This window comes from Aplysia californica, unplaced genomic scaffold (assembly GCF_000002075.1).
Source record: "Aplysia californica isolate F4 #8 unplaced genomic scaffold, AplCal3.0 scaffold00064, whole genome shotgun sequence".
Classification (NCBI taxonomy): Eukaryota; Metazoa; Mollusca; class Gastropoda; order Aplysiida; family Aplysiidae; genus Aplysia; species Aplysia californica.
The window spans coordinates 449,385-470,032 of record NW_004797334.1 but is presented as its reverse complement, the minus strand read 5'-3'; the positions used below and the strand labels follow the sequence as shown (position 1 = coordinate 470,032).

The 20,648-nt window shown below is 38.5% G+C and overlaps 1 protein-coding gene across 1 annotated transcript in view; it reads right to left on the bottom strand.

The window, feature by feature from the left end:
* Positions 1–7,316: 7,316 nt before the first annotated feature.
* LOC101863168 (low-density lipoprotein receptor-related protein 4) overlaps positions 7,317–20,648 on the bottom strand; it is a 72,355-nt gene continuing 59,023 nt past the window's right edge. Inside the window, exons 29-39 of the mRNA XM_005093454.3 lie at positions 19,951–20,056; positions 18,739–18,833; positions 18,139–18,287; positions 17,459–17,603; positions 15,555–15,668; positions 14,687–14,750; positions 13,648–13,712; positions 12,343–12,451; positions 10,994–11,138; positions 10,219–10,304; positions 7,317–9,110 (exon numbers count right to left, since the gene is read on the bottom strand). Coding sequence (XP_005093511.1) covers positions 8,975–9,110; positions 10,219–10,304; positions 10,994–11,138; positions 12,343–12,451; positions 13,648–13,712; positions 14,687–14,750; positions 15,555–15,668; positions 17,459–17,603; positions 18,139–18,287; positions 18,739–18,833; positions 19,951–20,056 — 1,214 coding nt within the window. The 3' untranslated portion in view covers positions 7,317–8,974. The remainder of the gene's footprint in view (positions 9,111–10,218; positions 10,305–10,993; positions 11,139–12,342; positions 12,452–13,647; positions 13,713–14,686; positions 14,751–15,554; positions 15,669–17,458; positions 17,604–18,138; positions 18,288–18,738; positions 18,834–19,950; positions 20,057–20,648) is intronic.

Below are 20,648 nucleotides of genomic sequence, written 5' to 3'. Positions count from 1 at the left end.
GCAAAATATCCGGTTTTCTAGGCTTGTCTTAAGCAAGCTATGCAGATCGTACAGTAGTCGTAGTGAAATTTCCCTTAGTCAAGCTTTACCTGTCAGCGTGTTTCGCAGATTGGAGCGTGCGTTTAGGGGGAGTGACCGTGCGTTTGTACGTCTAAATTATATAGTTTTAAAAAAACGTCAGAGGACGAAAGCGTGCGTTTGAGCGGAGCGTGCTTTTGTATGGCCTGCGTTTAGGCGGAGAATACTGTAATAATAAATATATAATAATAATAATAGATAGCATTTGTATAGCGCATATCCCTGGTCAACAGCAGGCTCTATGCACTTTACTCTATATTATTACCCCAGCAGACCATAGAACACCCCGAAACATTCTCAGCTTCCCGGGAAGCATACAGTGCAAGCCCAGCTGATTAAGCGCTCAAACACTAACAAACTGACAAGATCTTTGGCTGTCTATAGCCCCCTGGGTGAAGTGAGGACAATTTGTGTACAGTGCCTTTCCCAAGGACATAACGTCGGGTCCCTGACGGGATTCGAACCCATGACCTTACGGTTGCGAGTCCGAGAGCCTAACCACTAGGCCACCGACACCACTCAGCTACTCAGATTTGTTTCATTTCTCAGTGGAATAATCCTAAAGGCCAAAGAAGGATAGTATCTGTTTGTTAAATATATTTTTCTAAATTCAGGAAAAGAATAAATCAGAAATCTGTCTCCGTTATGGGGACCCATCTATCTTTTTGCAGGTACTTGCCAACTTTCCACTCTGTAGCTGTCGTAGTTTTCTGGGAAAAGTGACACATGCATTTCCAAGTTGCCAAATATACATAATAGATGTATAGATTGATTCTCTATTTCGCTTTCGTTGTTGTACACTCCAGAATTTCAAATCAGTGTGCACGGCTAATGAACGGAAACCTCACTTGTTTACAAAGGCGTCTTAGAAGACGCACCTGCCCAAGATTAGATCTAAACGAATCTAACGAAAAACTGAAAATTTAACTACAGTGACTTCAGGCTCCTCAATAAAACTGTACACCCTTTAAATAATAATAATAATAATAATAGATAGCATTTGTATAGCGCATATCCCCGCTCAGCAGCAGGCTCTATGCGCTTTACACTATATTATTACCCCCAGCAGACCATAGAACACTCCGAAACATTCTCAGCTTCCCGGGAAGCATACAGTGCAAGCAGCCGATTAAGTGCTCAAACACTAACAAACTGACAAGATCTTTCGCTGTCTATAGCCGGGTACCCATTCCCACCTGGGTGAAGTGAGGAAAATTCGTGTAAAGTGCCTTTCCCAAGGACACAACGTCGGGCCCTTGACGGGATTCGAACCCACGACCTTACGGTTGCGAGTCCGAGAGCCTAACCACTAGGCCACCGACGCCACACAATGATTCTAAACCACCATTAATTTTGTTAAATTCAAAAGTTACGTGGTTCAGAGGTTTCAGTTTTAGGCTGCCAAAGTGACGAACTTTAACAAATACAATATATAGAGATACCCATGTATGTGTGTGTGTGTGTGTGTGTGTGAGACTGAGAGAGAGAGAGAGAGAGAGAGAGAGAGAGAGAGAGAAATTCATGTGAGAGGGGGAAGGAAAGAGAGAGAAAGAGAAGAACAAACAACATTAGTAGAATCATGACAAACAAAACAGGAAATAAATTTATGATGATGACATTATTGACATACATTCTCAAACACGGGCAAAGTAGCAGTAGATTTATCAGCAGAACTCGCAATCAAGTAAGAGTATACAGCCATTTTATTGTTCAGTGCTCAAGATACAAGTACACGTAATTGGACTATATAAAAAAACAAGTATTAGGCCTACACATGCTGTAACACACTATTTATGAATGCAATGGCCTTCGCTCCTTCCATCTTATCCGTTCCTAATCCCAGCAAACTCTTAAGACTTATAATGACAAAAAGAAGTATAGAAACATAGCAGGGCCCAAAGTAAACAGTAAAGACTGTTCTTGGAAATGTTTTGAAATTCAAAATGTTAGACAAGCAAATAGAACAGTTTTACAAGTCAAACATGATCAAAATGTGAGGGAGTTTCTTGAAGTTGAAGTGTGAAGGGGGAACATTGAGTTCTTCAAGACCAACATGTTTGAAGAGAAACAGGCCTGGTTCATGGAACGGGAAACTCACAGCCATTCATCCTTTGTGATAATTAATTAACAGACTCTCCCTGATTGCAGGTGGATCCTTCCTGCCATGTGAACCAGTACAGGAGGCCTACTCTATTCTAAATATAATTTTATTCTTGAATAGATAGCAAACACCTTTACAGTACAGTCAGGTGGCGATATAATAATCCTCCATAATATTGAGAAGAAGACGAAAACTCATCGGTTGAGCTTCAGTACATTATTGATACAAATATCATATCCCATGAAAACAGACTGGCAGTAGTTAACCAAGGAAATGTTCTCCTCTGAAAGAGATGTGTGAATGCTAAAAGATGAAAGCTAAAGGTACTCAATATTTTAAATATATGCTTGTTCTTGTGCGTGGTGGTAAGAAAGACTTGATAAGGTTTTAATACCTACCCAGCTAGCTCTTCGTCTTCATTCCCCCACATCCCCCTTTCTCAAACATCCTCTTTACTGTACCCAGACCATCTTATTTGGAGCTCACACCCGAAGAAATCATGCTTGTCCTGTAGGTCTGAGGTTGTGCCTAGCAGCACACAGAGGGTACGCATTTGATTTAAATTATGATACTTGTCGTGGGCTAATAACTTAATAAAATATATTATATATAAACTACACATAATTGCTTGCATACTGAAAGAGCATGTAGAAAGCAGCAGCTCAAGAAACTCCTCCTACTGCATTCTACAAGTCTAACAAACATCCTAACAACAGTGACGAACTCACATACCGCTACTTACAAATTATGTACATAGCTACATTATTTATAGTTCAGGGAACAATAGCCTAATTGTAATGAACAGTCAGAACAGGGACAGAAATCACAAACCAGCTGCATACACTATACAGGTCCTTAATGTACCTGGAAATGTGCCACTCTTTGAATCACCAATGACCAATTGCTGAAAAACCAGCGATATGAGCCTTTCCCAAAATTTCATCTTTCTAAGGTAGGCTACTATACTCTGCATTTGTATGCAAGGGAAAATTATATTTGATGTGAGGTAAGATATACATGTATCATGAGACTTGCATCCACAAGATTAATGCACATTAATGAAATTTGTTTGAAATTTTGGTTGAAATTTTGTCAACAGATGTTTCTGTTTCCCAGACAGTATTGGTTTCTATTCTGAAAATATATAGAATCTAATGAAACTCCATTATTTTGCTGCCGTTTTCTCATTCATTTTGAGCGGGTATGCTTCGTGTCTCCCTTTCGTGTTAAGGTTTTAGAAAGGGCTCATATAGCACAGTTAAGCTCTGTGCCAGTCTGTGGGTCCATAAACTAGTTTGGGAACAATTCATTCAAGCGTATGTTTACTGTGCTGGCACTGATGCAGTGATAAATGTCTGTATTTGTCCTCAGTTTGAAGGTACCGTCACAGTGCAAAGATAAAGAGTAAAATGGTTCAACTTTCTTTACAAATTACAGACAGTGACATTGTGAAGAATCTTCTCCAGAAAAAAGACTGAAATTCTAATTGAAAATCTTTTTTTTTTTAATGCAACCATACAAGAATACAAAAGTTTCTTTAAATACACTTTATTAACATTCAATAAGTTTGAGTGTCTTGCGTCAAGACTGAAAATGTATAAACCACAGGCGCCTTTCCAATCCCATTTCGAGGTGGTATGAGACAACCACTCACAGTCCTTCTCACTCTTTGACACTGTTCCCATAGATTTAGGCTCATAGCATTAGCTGGGTTAACCATAGAATGGAAGACAATTTACATAAATAGAGAAAATGTATATATAATATATTACATCGATAAAAATAAAAACATAGGGAAACTTCAGAAAAAAATATTTCAGTTTCAGCAGCAGTATTTTGTTTGTTTATAATACAACCGTTTGTAAAGTCTATAATTATTATTATTAATAACATGGATCCCAGGACATCACACTCTGTAGAGAGTAAATTATTTTCCATAGATCTCCACTGCTGGGAAGCTTGTTGTCACAAGTCTTTGTCATTCAGACAGTACTTTAGACAATCTGAAAACAACAAATCAACACCGCACAACCTGATTCAAGTCACAACCACAGCATTAGCAGTCCTTTGAGAACTAGATGTGTATATAATGGAGAACACGATAAACGCAGGCCCGTAATTACCATCCAAAAATAAATTATTTTCCGACTCTTCTGGGATCATCTTTAGTCCTGGGGAAAAGTACAACCTTGGTTGCTATACAATACATTGCACACACACGCACGCACGCACGCACGCACGCACACACACACACACACACACACACACATTCAAGAAAAGGTGTGTGTACTATGGGACAACACATTATATTATAAGGAAATAAGTTGTGTGTTGTGTGCAACCTAAGCCTGAGAATACGTGGACGTTCACAGCACATTTGTGCCATATGTCACCCTCACAGACTGCTATTATGCTCGACTGACAATATCTTTGGTGACTGTGTAAATACCAAAACAAAGGCATTAATTCTTAAGAGTATATCAGTGTGTATTGGCCCTATACATTTGGTATTTACAAAAAAATGTACATTTTAAGTGAATACAGGCAGCATTTTGTCTAGGTCAAGATGGAGGGAAACCTCCCAACGCCTTCAGAATGCTGTCGTTGTGAAGAAAAAAACAACATTTCTCTCAAAGTAGATGTAGGTGTTTTTACACACCCCCGCCCCAATTTTCACAATTTAAGGATCAAGCTAACTCAGCAACCCAGCATGAGAAGTTGATTAAAAATTCACCCCACTCACGAGAATCCAACTCGGGTCGCCTGCATGCCAAGGCAAAGCGATTAACTACTAAGCACTACACCACAGACGCTGACTGTCAGTGTGGGAAGACCAGGCATTAGTGTTGATGAGAGGGCACAACACACATACGTTATCATACTAATACTAGAGAAAGCAAACACTTCAGTATCTTCGTTTTCCTAACTGTGCACTTCTTTCAACATCGTCAACTGAGGAAAACTCATGGAGAACTCTCATCCCTGAAAAGTGAGTGGGAGAGGACAGCTGTTGAACTTAGACATAGCAGGGATAAGGACAGGCAGGAAGACAATCGTTACATATATTATTATGTATGTATATATATATATATTCAGAAATTTGCAAAGGGAAATGCAAAAGCACTCCAAAACCACACCAGCCTGTGTGGTTCTAATAACAATAATAGTTTGTCTGTCAGTTTCTGATGATGACCACCAATACATCTGCACAGGATGGTACTTCCTGTGTGGTACTGTGTGAGTCTATGCACCTGTAAACATTTACAGATTATTTAAGCGGCAGGACCTCCTAGTGAGTCATCTTTATTCAGTGGGACTAAACCAAGTTGGCTGACAGACTGACTTGAAAACTCCCGAAACAACTGAGGAACACCCCTTCCCTGTATGTTGGGGATTGGAACCAGAATCATAAGCACCATATATAGTCCAGCATGAAACCAACTGAGCCACCGGAGCACCTACATTGTATTTAGTAAGAAAAGTAAGGCGAGCAAAACACCCTAAAGTGTAAGCAGTAGACGTTTAGCTCAGTTAGAGTGAAGAGAAGCTTATCAATATGATGATAACGCACAGTCGTGCTACGAGACAGCAAGATAGACGGACAGAACAGCAGGGGGAAAGAAAAGAATAAAGGATCTACTTGCAGCACCCTCCCTTCAACCTCTTGCACAGTAGACATGATGGAAGCACTCGAGGAAGATGAGATGAAAAATAAAGGCGAAAGACTTCTGAAGACAGATAATGCTGGGGGTGGTGGACAACAATTGTTGCGTACATCCATGAGTCCACGTAAAAGATTGCGTCACACTGTACATGAGGTCAGAACAAAAATGACGAGGCAAACAACTGCAACTACTGCAGCCTACTGTTGCTTCCTTCATTAAGAATCATTGTAATCTGGGACTAATATAATTCAGGTAATCCATATAAAACTTTTTAAATCTTTGCTTGCGCAGTTATGTCAAAAAAAGGGACAAAAACACAATTCTAAGCCTTAACGGGAGGAGCTACCCTTGAGGACCATTTTCTATGTGTTGCCCAAGATCAAATCTAAGTACACATATAAGTTAGGCATTGTAAAATCTCTTAATGCGCCATTTTTTTTTGGCACAGCAACAACGGTTGCTATGGAAACAGCCGCCATTTTGAAAATAAACAATGGATTTCAAATCCCTAAGGCTTTCTTATTTACCAACCAAATTTGACCAAATGTGGTGAGAGTATACCTGAACTAGACCCTATCAGAGTAACAGCAAGCTTATTTCAATAAGTGCAAAAGAAAACAATATATGAGAATTTTCCCAAAGTATAAAAAACTTTTTAAAAATTTAGGTTGCATAATCGCTTGCCAATGGAAAAATGTTATTGTTTTCGCAAATATCTCTCTGTTACATTGATGGCAGCCTTGCCATCTATGTTTCCTGAAAGTTTCATCTCAAAATGATGAAAACTAAGGAAGGAGTAGGGAAAAAACGGCAAAAAAATTACATTTTGCGAAAACTGACTATTATTGTGAAAATTCACTATATTAACCCATCGTCATGTTTTTAAAGGCAATTTACGTGGAGAATAAACACTTTCTCAAATGTATCCATGCTATTTTTGGACAAAAAACTGGTTGATCTTGAAAAATCAGCCAACAGAAAATTTGCATAGCCTGACCCAAAATCTGCAAAATCAAGGGTCGCTCCTCCCCTTAAGCCTATAAATAAAAGCTTTCACTTAAACTTACAGTGTTTAAAAAAAAACCCAAATGATGATACAACTAAAGTTCTTCTGTACAACTTAGTAAGTCATTTTCCTTTCCCTGCATTCGCACACACACACATACACATACAAACTGTTAAACATCTTAAGTCTTAATCTAGAAAAAAAACCAGGACCCCCCCCCCCCCTATCTCTGAGATTGCCACTATTTCAGTGTAAAGTCTGTATTTATTGCAGTTGTATCTTTAGTCAAGTTCTTTAACCCCTTCAATGCCTCACCCAGAAACCTTTCTTGCCTGTCGAAACTGTCAAATCGCCATACATATATATGCCTATAAATGTAATTGTTCCAGGCATCTAGTTTTCAAACAGAGACAGTTCATGAAATCTTGTTCCCACATTTTTGCCATTGATTTATCCTTTCTATTTCTTGCTGTATTGCTACATGAGTATCTTTGCGAATGATGTTATACAAGTTTTGTTAAATCTCTTTTCGCACTGCATATGGGGTTAAAACTATCCTGTACTGGACGGGTTATTTCTCTTCACACTTTTCTCTAAATTCTATCAATGGATTGCTGATAGGAATAATATGGACATGAAATGATAACACATTATAATACACAATGTATTTCATTGTGAAAGCATAAAATATTCTTTGGCAGTGTCTACAAATAACTAGAGAAATACAAAGTTACAAAGCAATACAAAATGTACAGGGGACAGCAGGAGGCTCATAGGAATGCTCCGACATCAAACCAGAAAATGTCATGGGTCACACAGAGTCATTGATTCTACATACATATGTTTAACGGCCCCATCAACACAATTTAGGTAAGTTAGAAGGTGGACTGCTCTGACTTCGACCCAACCCATCTGGGCCAACTAAGGCTGAGTGGGTGTACAGTATCCCAGTAGAAAGATGGAGACTCTCGATAACATAGAATTTCCTACCCGCACATCAAACTCATTTTTCTGTATGCAACTGCATAGAGCATAGGCATTACCCTACAGATGCAAGTTACTCACTGTTTGACCTGGACATATGATAGCAAAAACCCCAAACCCAAAGAGAATAACTTCCCCAGCTTCAAGCAATTCAATCATATTTCATGAATTGTTAAAAAAAACCCAACCCAGCCAAGTTTCTGTTGAAGTTTAGAACATTATAAGAAAGGCAAAGAAAGCTGCATCAAAAACTCACAGTGATAATGACACTCAAAACCTTCATTGAACTGAACGTTCAAGGGAATATATATATATATATATATATGCATGTAAGTTAAAAATAAAAATCTCACAGAGTGCTCAAACTCAAATGTAAATCATTTGGCAACTCCCAGAGGGGCCTGAAATACTGGCAATATTGCTGAGAGTCTTACTTCAGTTAATTCATTAGGTATAATTGTGTGCTTGGTGTGTACACGTCTAAACAGTTTGATCTTGAGCTAATCTAAATAGTCCACAACATGCATCCAGTTTTTGCGCAAACTGGCACGCTGATACTTGGTGTTGATTTTACCCCTAAACTGTTTCGAGGCAGCCACACCCCCAATACGTCTCTGGTTTACATTCATTGAAAATACTTTCATTGTGCGAGTCTGAGGCTATACTTGCTGTAAGGCGGGTTTCGCTAAGTGCGTCTGGAAAAAAAAAAGTTTCCTATCCCACAAAGCAAAAGCCACACACGAGTAACATTACCATGAGTAACTTTCATATATAGGCCTATACATATGTATATATACAAATCAACAAGAGTCCTGCAAAAGTCCACAAACATGGTAGCCCTAACAAGACGGAAGCCCTATAGATAAAACACGTGTGTATTTGTGCACACACACACACGCACACACACACACACACAGTGTAACGATAAAGCCAGTTGTCAGCCAATGGCCTGGATCTGTACATATCACAGCAATGCATGCGCGTGCTGGCTCGTGAGGCCAGGCTTCCCCTCCGCCTCCTCCACCACCAGGGGGCCTTGAGAGCGAGAGAGAGAAAGAGAGAGAGAGGGAGAGGGAGGGATGGGGGAGAGAGGGACGGAGAGAGAGAGAGGGAGATGAAGAGAGAGAGAGAAGGAGGTGATCACTGGAGCACAGACTTGTAGGGCACGGCTACCTCCAGCTCATCCAGCTCTTCCTCTGTCTCCTCCGAATGGCGAGTCCATCGAGACTTGAACCCAGCCACACTAACAGAACCGTCCGACCGGCCTCCACTCGGCCTGGATAGAGTAAAGAGATTCATATTTTAACAAGAGTTTTTAGTTTTAGTAAGAGTTTTATGGCACTTGCAACACAAGAAGGTCATATAAATGCTGAAAATTAGGTGTTACAAGAGAGTAACAAACACACAAAAAAAGGAGAGATCAGGATGAGAGATGTTTGATAGGAAAGAAGGAGCAAACCACACCCGAGCACCCGCCAACCACCCACAACAAGAGTTTTACGGCACTTGCAAGACAATTTGGTCACATAAATACCAAAGATTAGACGTGTTACTAGAAAGTAATACAAACAAAAGAAAGAGGAGAGATAAGGGAGATACATGTTTGATAGGAGAGAAGGAGAAAATCGTACTAGAGCACCCGCTAACAACCCACTTGAGTAAAGAGAAGCAGATCAATCGAAGAACAGTTGAGAAGTGTAGGGAAAAGGTAAGACAAACAAACAAAAACTACCAATAGAAAGAAGTGAGATCCAACAATAGCAAAATAACAGTAATGTAGAAAACATTTAGAGCAGGGAAAGACTATTTAAGTTTTAGTAAGAGTTTTACGGCACCTGCAACACAATAACGTTATAAGTGCAGAAGATTAGAAGTGTTACAAGCCAGTAACAAACACAAAAAAGAAGGAGGAGAGATACAGACAATAGTTGTTTGATAGGAAAGAAGGAGCAAACCACTCCAGAGCACCCGTCATCCACCCACGGAAAGACTATTAGATAAACTGAAAAAAATACAAAAGGAAAAAAAGGAGTAGGGACCTACCAGTGACACCCTTCAACTACCTGTATCCCTAGGTCTTAGGGGTGGGCCCAGAAAAGCAAAAGAAACAAACACAAAACTCATTTCACACCAGAGCACGGAGAATAGCAACTAAAAAACCTGCAACAAAAGCCTACATTTTTTCGATACTTTCCTCTGTCGACCATGGATCCCATCATGTAAAAACAAAACCCCTCAATAACGATGCAGTGCGAGTCTTGTTGGGTAATAAACTCATACAACAACAAACAATTATCTTTAAAATAAAAAAATAAAAAAATAAATTTCCCATGTACTTATCATGTAGAGTCTACATCTCTGACACTGTGGACTGTAACACTTACACTTGCTGGTGAGGCGGCATCAGAGCGGCCATCTCCTTACGGCTAGACATCGACTCCGTGTCACTGGGCCCATTGGTCAGTCGCTCCTGGGAATATAAACAAACTTTCAGGATCAAGATCCTTCTCCCTCCAAGACCTAACACTGACAACACACTCTATGAAACATTACAGCAACTGCAGCAAACCTGCACTTATCACTGCATGGCACTGGACAGAAGGGCGAGAGCCCAGCTGTTGCTGGATCGATAACAACAACAACAACAACATCATGATCAAGATATACAATGGGATGTTGAACAATACATGTCACGTAAAATGGACTGGTGGCTCACACAATCATCATCAGTTACTTCCAACTTTTTTTTTACATCACAAAAGTTGGCATAAATTTTTAACACACTCTGAAGGCCAAAGCAAAACCTGTTGTTCAAATCATTTGTTTTAAACTTCTCATTTTAAAACTATTGAGGAGATGCTGAGCTTTCATTTTTGGTAACCCTCTTCAGCAAACAGGAAGGATAAATGTCATAAAAGTTTTAAATTCTGGTTGGTTTTCTGAAAATCTACACCTTCAGCATGAAGTTAGCATCTCCAGAAACAGCCAAAAAAACAGTAATAACATGCAGAGATTTATCAATCGCCTTACAGGGTTAAAAAGTTCAAACTGGCCACCAGTAAGTGCCTGGAAAAGACAGCGAACCAAACAGCTGTGCATGGCAATAGAGGACCCCTGCATAAACAACACATAGGCTTTGACACACAACCCTCTACTCACATCACTTGCATGATAGCGGAAATGGGGATAATTTTGGCCCAGCTGCTTCTCTGAGTTGATGGTCTCCGTGCTGGCTCGCTGGTAGGTTGGGTTGGCATAAGTCAGAGCAGAGAATTCTTCCACATTGTAATGTCGCCTTCGGTGTCTGAAAGAAAGAAATGTAATAATTCCTAGATTATTATCACTGTAATCTAATAATGTGCACTCTTCTGACAGACAAAGGAAACAAAAGTTAAAAGATTTGTATGAAGAGTCTCTGACAGAATAAAGCTATTCTATGATTTTCTGTTTACTTCCACCTTTGGCATCTTGTCAGCAGCCTATGTTCCAGTCATTAACATCGACCCCAAATCTCTATAGTGACTTTAATCAGCAACACTTATCAATTCAAAAACCAACAACCAATATGTCTTCAAGTTAAAATAGGAGCTTCATCCTCTCGAATGACCTTACAGTGATGAAAATGACAACAAATTCATGCCTAGCCGTATCATATTTATGACAAGACACACAACGGTAACACTTATAAGGTATAAAAATTCTTCAGACAAAGATATTCATATATTCCATACCCATTTGTTGAGTTGATGAAGACAGCTACTAATGATCACAGCTCCCTATGAGCAGATTTGAACTACATGTATGTATATTAACCTATAAAAAGTAGAATAAACAGACCACACCAAAGTTCCATTCAACCACAGCTCCACACATGGCCCATCCATAACTCACACAAGAAGTTTAATTCTTAGTTTTAATAAGAATTTTAGAGCACTTACAACACAAATGAATTATATAACAGCCGGAGATTAAAGATGTTACTAAAGAGTAGAATACAAAAACAAAACAAGGAGAGATAAGGACAATAGATGCTGGATAGAACAGAAGGAGCAAACCACACCAGGGCACCCACCAAGCACCCACAGAAAAGAAGCAGAATGAGCAGATTGACCACATAAAAATAAATCTAACCACTCAGAACGCTGAAAGAAGTAGCCTGAGCATTTAACATCAATACAGACATCAGCACATGCAACAAGGAGGAGAAGGTGGATGGTTGACAGGAGCTCTGGTGTGGTTTTCTCTTTCTTTCCTATCAACAATCTATCATCATTATCTCTCCTTCTTCTTTTTTGTGCTTGTTACTCTCTCGTAATACCTATAATCTTCGGCACTTATATGACCTTACTGTGTTGCAAGTGTCGTAAAACATTTACTAAAACAAACTGAGAAGTAGAATGAACAAGTAATACCAGAGCTCCCACCAGCTACCCCACTCCGCACTAGTGACAAAACAACCTCATCAAACATACACAGTTCACTGCATGTCTACAGCCGACAGGACTCACCTTTTCCACATGAAAAAGGCAATCAAGATAAAGATGAGTAGCACACTAAGGACAACAGCCACAGCGACGTATGGGCCATTGTCTGAGGACTCGTGATTCTCTGTGTTGACTGTCAATTGAGATGATGGATGATATATAAGTACAAGGGCTACATTCACAAAAACATTCAATCTTACTCCCTTCAAAACAGAAAAAAAAAACAATCCGTCAAATTAAAAAACATTTTTTAAAATAAAGGAGAAGAAAAATTTTTTAACTGCTATGATCACAGATAGATGAAAAAAACGTTTTTACAAACCTGTCTTTTTTCTAAGTTTACAGAATCATGGCCTGTTAAATAAGAAAGAGGGGCAGTGCAAGGGAAAACCTTTAAAAGAGCAAAATTTTCAACAGCCGAAAAACGTAAATGTGCCCTCATTCAGCATCAACAGAATACAATATTAGAGTCTAAAAAAAAGAGAAAACAGAAATAATGCTTCAAGTAATCTAAAACACATTAAATAATATATAACTATGAGAAATCGAAACACTATTTTGATAATATCCTTGCATGAGGGTATACAACAGGACACCAATGGAAAGGAACATTCCTATCTGCCATCCTGCAATAATAACTGATCACATTTTGCCATTCCTTTCTTTCATTGTTCTGGGAGAAAGAAGTACTAAATGTCCAAACCTAAAGACAAGATCAGTCCCAAAGTTCAACCTTTGGGACAAATAATATTGTTTAAAATAGCATTTAAGCAGGAAATTTCCATTTTCTAAAAAATGCTCAATGCGTATTACATTAATGAAGATATCATATTTTAAAAATTAACAGACATGTCCGTACGTAAAACATAGTATAATGTATATGTACTAAAAAATTATATGGGAAATTTAGTCACACAGTGAGCCTGGCAATGCGTTCTCTAAAAAATATAGAGTGCAATAAAAACTTACTAACGTTCACAATAAAACTGAAATTTTAATGGCTACAGACAGAATAAAACATTTGATAAAATATTCTTGATAGATAGAATAACATTTCCATTTTCTCTTTCTCTCTATCTATTGTAGATAATATTTATACGCTATAGAACACACAAATACATAAAGTATAATGTGAACAACTTTAAACTAGAAGATAAATCCCACAATTTTTAAAGATTACTTTAATAATAAATACTAAGGATGAAAATATCCATAGAGCCCAAATCCAATCTACTGGCAAACTGCAGGAATAATGGTCAAACTACTGTATCTAAATTATCTAAAAGGTGAACGGTGAGCTTTATATCCTGTACAGAGGTACAAACTCACCAGAACCACTGTGTGAGTGGGGCTGGTCCTCACATACCCCCAGCTCTTTGTCTTCTTCAGAACACCTGAGGAGTATGAGAAGATGTACCATGATGTTACTGCGTCCGTCTCGACTACAAAAATTACCCAATGGGGCGCTAAAACTACTCCAGTGATGCTTCATTTGTTTTGTATGTTGTTTGTTTGTTTTTTGGGGTTTTTTTCTTTTTTTTCCTTTTTTTTTGGGGGGGGGGTTTGTACGTGTATAACACCCTATGAGATGTACATAAATCAATTCTATGGCAGATTCTTCACACAAGAGGTCAGAAGGAAAAAAAATTCAGAAAAGGAGAAAAATAAAGGCACAGATGATAGCAAACGGCAAACAAAGGGTGAGGCATCATGGAGAAATCAGGCACTCATCAAAATAATGAAATCGAAGAAGCGAGCATTTTTTTAGCAAGTTCGGCAATTTTTATTGAATTTTTGGTTTTTGGCTCAATACCTTTTATATCCATATAAAATTACATTTTCATGTGAAATTTACTGAAAAATGTTGATTTAAGGCATTTAAATATGTACATTTTCAGTGTTTTAGGATTCTCAAACTATTGCAGAATTTTAGCAGCCATTTTCTATCTAATTTAAACTTTCAAACCAAGCGACCCCCGCCTCCTTCAAACATAATCTTGACTTCTATTCAAGATAGATGGAAATTCTTTTCTTCGAAAGCAAGGCAAATATTAATAACTTTTAATTTGATACCAATAACTGCAGATGCCCAAAAATTGACAAGCGCCTGACACAAATATTGTACTGGTAAGCCATGTCAGAAAGCCCCCTGTAAGAGCCATGATTAGATAACGTACTTACCGTCAAGTCAGCTTTACTGATCCACAACATTTTAAAAACAACCTTCACTATTACTAGATCTAAATTTTTTTACTTTTTTAAAAATTTCAATAAAAAAAAATATATATATATATAAAAACTCAACTCCATTCTAACTCAAAACATCATTTAAAAAAACGAAAATGACAAATGTCAAACTGTGACTTACTCATGCACAGAACTGATGTCAATGTTGACAATTTTGGACCCCTCCTGTACAGAATACGATGGCACTGAAAAAGGAAATCAATCTCATTAGTGGATGAATTTCTGCACACGCTGCTTGTCTTCTCTTTATCCATAAAGAAAAATTAATGGATTTAAGAATGAACGTTTTTTTTCTTTCTCTTTGATGTGTTGATAAAAAAGCGATAGAAAAAAAGCAAAAACAACCTTCAGTTTGGAATGTCCAAGGAACTTTTGACTCAAAATTGCACACATCAAATTACTTAGATCACATTTAAAGATAACATATTCACGTGTATGTCAATTTCGCATAACAAACTACATTAAATATAAAAATAAACTTCTAGCATTGTTAGCATGGCAGAAGTTGTATATAGACCAGTACAATACCATAACCATTTATTAACAAATTGAAATTACTGGTTTCTTATATAGAACCTTCCAGAAGGAGCCAATGGAGTTTTCCAAACTACTATACAGAACTGAAGGCTGAAAATATGGGAACTGAGGTTGAAGTAATTATAAAAGGCTGACCTGAATGAGAACAATGAGATAATAGATGGAAATGTTGTTTAACACCCAAAGTTGCTTGACGAATGATACAATCTCCAGCATCAAGGGGCAGTTCCCTCAGCTGACATTTCGACATATGATGAATAAAATTTCGAGCACAGTAAACTTAACTTGAAGTTCATGCTGAATCAGTACTAAAGTGATCATATACCACCAAAAATTAGGATAACAATACCTAATAAAATGAAGAGGGAAGAGCAGACCACACAGGAACACTCATCAACCCCCCATTTGGCTGTGGGGTTACAAAAAAACAACACCGTTTACGGTCCTCCTACCTTCACTGCATGGTCGGTCGTCCTGTTTGTTTGGACAGGCACACACGTAGCCATCAGGGCGGGCCAGGCACAGGTGAGTACAGCCCCCGTTGTTAGCACTGCAGTTGTTGGTGCCTTGAATAAAGAAGAAAAGGACATACAATGAACGTACTATAGCTCGTTCACTTTCGGCTGACAGCGGTTAAAACGGGATAGAAACAAATTGCTCTGTTTAATCTTTCTGTGTCTTAGCACTAGGGTCTAAAAGTTAATTAGTTTTAGTTTTAGTAGAGATTTTACGGCGCTCGCAACTGCATAAGGTCATATGAGCGCCAGAAGAATAGAGGTGTTACAAGAGAGTAACAAACATAAAAAAAAGAAGGAGGGGAGATAAGGATGATAGATGTTTGATAGGAAAGAAGGAGCAAACCACACCAGAGCACCCGCCAACCACCCACGTCTAAAAGTTAAGCAATCAACAGATCTAAAAGACCAACACAAAAGTCACTGCAAACTAGGGGTCTGACACGTTTTCTTTGATGTAAGCCTAAAGCAGGTAAAAAAAATAAAAGGGGATTTACAGCACACACCTAAAACATTTAAAAGTTAACACATTTTCCTTAACATCACTCTTTAACATTCACCTAAGAAACACGATTCATGAAACGAGGTGAGTTTGTCTCAAAATGAGCAATTAAGAGGCAAGGCTACTGTAAGTTATTTATTTTAGTGATCCTGTTTATGCATCCCAAGAGCAGTTTTTAATATAGGGACCAAAGAGAAAAACTTTTTTATTACTGGGTCAAGATTTTTAAAAAATATATTTTTGTTTGGTGGTAGAAGTGCCATAAAAAGTCTCGTGGGCATCGGTAAATTCCTCATTGAGCTAGAATTTTTTTTACGCTGCCAGACAAAAGAGAAAAAGCGATACAATTACCACCTATGCCATTCAATAGTCTTATTAATTAAATAGTTTTGAGTAAAAAAATTTTTTATAAATAAATGTTTATATGAAAGATGAAATAATGAAAAAAAATATAAAAGTCATAATCTCTAGTCTCTTTGACCCAGGCCATGATGGTATCGTTTTTATGACTTGTAAACTTGTTGGCACACTGACACAGTTATCAGACAGAGTGGTGGGCTCATCATGTACAGAGTGCGAAGGTGGGTCACTTTGATTTTACTTATTTTAGCAATAAGTCTGACCTCTGGCATATTTAAAACACCTTCACAATGTGAGTTGCACAATATCAGAATTAGCCAATAGTTGAATTAGTCGCATAATACTATGACTTCAAATGAACAATCTTTTCGAACAGTATGAGAAGCAGCTTATTAGTCTAGCTATTTGTAGAACCAAAGTAGCCCATATTTCAATCCACCTCAGTTTCTTAAGTTTCATTCCTAATGTGGTCTTTGTGGGGCATCTCAGAATTGTCAACAGCATTTCGTTTCCAGTGTTTATTTTCCTGTTCAAGGTCTGCTGTAACTGATCCTGTTTCACATTGGTACAGCATAACAGAGCGTCCACAGGAGATAAGTGACTGACTCTGTTTTACATCCATAAAGCATTTACAGAGTGTATATGGATACACAGCACCAAGACATTATTTCTGATAGCAATGTGTAAACAGTTCTTCTTTTTCTTCTTCTCGATCGCATCATACTTGCAGTGTGATATCTGTGATAAAATGGGCCGTCCTGCTCAGTTCATCTGTCAGCCTAAGCAGTCCTATCCTTCCTATAACTTCAACAACAACAACAGGGAGGAAAACATAGGAGGACTGGGCTCGCATATTACCCAAAAGAGACTGTGACTTGGTTTTGCTGACAAGCACTACAAAGGAATTACTGAGCGCGCATGCACACACACGTACACATACACATATAACAACAACACATTAGTTGATTGACCCACTGACCCGTCTGGCGTAGAGGGGAGACGATGTGCAGGTCCATGAGACCCTCCAGCCTGCTCTGTACTGTCTGGCGGTTCGCCCCGCTCATCTTCTCCGCTCGCTCCACCAGCTCCGTCTGCCAGTCGGTCCAGTAGATGAAGTTCTCAAACTGATGAAACAGATTTAAAAAACAAAGAAGTCGTTTTTAGATTTCTATTTGGCACGAGTCAAACTCTGTACTCAACACATAAAGTCACCTCGAAGGTAGGTCCCACAATGAAGTCTTGGGAGGTAGGGGTATTTCTATCGGGAGCAGATGAGGACGACACAGAAAAGAAATTTACAAAATCAGCAACAACATGCCCACTCAAATCAACAGTCCCTTTTGCAACTAGCAGTGATGTCATGGGGGAATGTACATAGTCACTAAAGAGTATTCAATGAATCCACTCGATAAAGTGGAAAATGATGCATTAACTTTGCCAGGCTTGATCAACAAGAAAGCTATCTAATGACATGAATGAGAGACTCCATCAAATTACACAATGTACTGAAAAATATATTTTAACGAAACAAAGAGTTATACTGAGAACCACATACAGGTAAACAAACAAAGAGTTATACTGAGAACCACATACAGGTAAACAAACAAAGAGTTATACTGAGAACCACATACAGGTAAACAAACAAAGAGTTATACTGACCACAGCCAAACCAAAAGGATGAGGAACTTGTTGCAGCAATGTTAGTCTGTTCCGTCCGGCTAAGTCTGAGGTCTCAATCTTGTCTAGCTTTGCATCAACCCAATACAGCCGCATCGCTTCATAGTCAATTGAGAGGGCATTCGGGTAACCTGACAAAAGAACATGGATTGACAAGGAGTTCAGACCAGTTGCAAAGAAAAAAGGAAAGTGACTATATCACAGACAATAAAGCTTGAAGAACTTTTCTAATCTTGACAGCATAGTATCCTGTCTGTTAGAAAGGTCATGTACAGAAGCTATCGGAGGTATTTTCATATATTTACCACTTATCACTTTGCATCCCTTCAATTCACCTCTCTTCTGAGATGTCATGGCAGAGGAACCTTATACCCTCACAGAAAAAATAGAAGGCAGAACGTTAGCACAGTTACCTAAATCTTATTTTAAATATTCAGTTCGTCAGAATTAAAGAGAAACAATTCAAGATGATTTTCATATACCATAAAAATACTTTTAAAATGGATGGTGGTGGTGTGCATCAAAAAACCCAAAAAACAATGATCTAATAGAAAAAACCCTCAAGATGTCAAGTATTCTTACCAAGAACTGTGTCCACAATGACTTTGCGAGTTGAACCGTCCAGATAAGCTCTCTCAATCTTTGGTCTAATGCCCCAATCAGTCCAGAACATGAGTCTGTAGAGACAGAGACAGAAATGAGTTTTGTTTTAGTAGAGGTTTTACGGGGCTCGCAACTTCATAAGGTCATATGAGCGCCAAGGGGTGGATGTCAACAGAGAAGTCCTTACAGGGAATCAGACTTACTCTGCTCACCTCTCTAGCCTCAACAACACAAAGTCCGCTTTGACTATCAAGGCATCTGGGAAATAGTGGGTCACAAGAGTGTGACAAACATACAAAAGAAGTAGAGGAAATATGACAATAGAAAGGATTAGGAAAGAAAAAGCAGCAGTTCCCTGTTGTAGATCAGGCACAGTTATGAGCGTGACATTGATGAATCAGCCCATTTACAATTCTACTGTGCATGAACAAGAAATGTCCCCCCTTTGGGAATGGCCTAAAGACACTTCAGTCAGTGGCACCGCCCTGGGGGGTAGAAATAAGTTTGAAATATCTGTTGGAAGAACAATGTAAATAATTGTAGATGACTTCTGCTGATTAGAGTGGAAGGCACTTAACTAAGACTGAAAGGAGAACAAACCACAACACTCCAGGGTGCATCATGTCTATAACATCGACATCTGCCCCAGACAAGAGTCGAGTCACTGATCAATAACTGCACTCTCTACTCACGCACAAAGCCATTAACATCTGCTTCCTCATTCCAAATATCCATATCATTAGCCAGATGTTCAGATGTACTAAGACCAAAATTTTGAATTGTTAAAAATTGTAGTTTTTAAATCTGTGGTTTTGGTTACACGTTCTGAAGAAATGTTTTTGTTGAAATTCATATCCTAAAAGTTGAAAGAAGCAAAAAAGATACATAACATAGGTACAATTTTTCAAAGAATGAAACAATTTGTTCTCTGTCTGTAAAAATTTTTGTTTTCTGGGCTAAGGACATTTGAACAACATGCAGACGAAATGCAAATGCGAAGAATATTGCCAACTGACCAGTGAGGAGAATGCATTTCTCTGACAGTGTAATTACCTGCCCTCATATATTCAAATTCAACAATTTCACTTAAAATGACAAGCAAATAGTTTTGGTCAGTACCTTCCCGAAAGACAGAGAAACTGAGCCAATCACTGCAGATGAAACAATAGGGCTGTCAGTGAGGCAACTCACCCTTTCCTGGGGAACAGAGCGATGGCTCGAGGCTCCAACAGATCAGCATCAATCAGCGTCTTTCTGCTGGACCCGTCCAGTCTGGACACCTCAATGACATCATGGCCTGGACAGAGCAAGGGTTGAATTGTTGTGTCAATCAAAAGAGTTTATGTTGCACTTTGTGCACTTTCAAATTAAATTTCGCTATGTTTTACAGACACGACCTTCAAGTCAATATTAGTTTCTGACACATTGTGGTGATGAGTTGAAATAACTTGCCAGAAAAATGTTCATTGAAACATTATTTCGCAATAAGTTTCCCTTTAAACCCGTGGTATGAAACCTTATATGCTGCGTGAACAGTCTCAAGACTCACAAACAGAAAACATTTTCACTATGGTATGACTCTCAAAAACTTTGGGATGAAGGTACTTTGAAAAACTGGTAGGATTATCACATAAGTCACCAAATAAGCTGTCAAATAATTCAGAAATAAGACCAAGTCCTTCTCCCTCGTTCTGTCACGATATCCGGAGTTGAAAAGAAGTGTGAGACAACACAAACACTTTTACCATTACAAGTGAAAACTATGATGACATAAAATCATGCAGGCATTTTACAGTTGACAGGGGAAAAAAAGAAAAACCCTATCAAGAATGGAAAAGAATGGATCGTACAAGGAAAGTGACAAGTTTCACCAAACTCATGACATGACC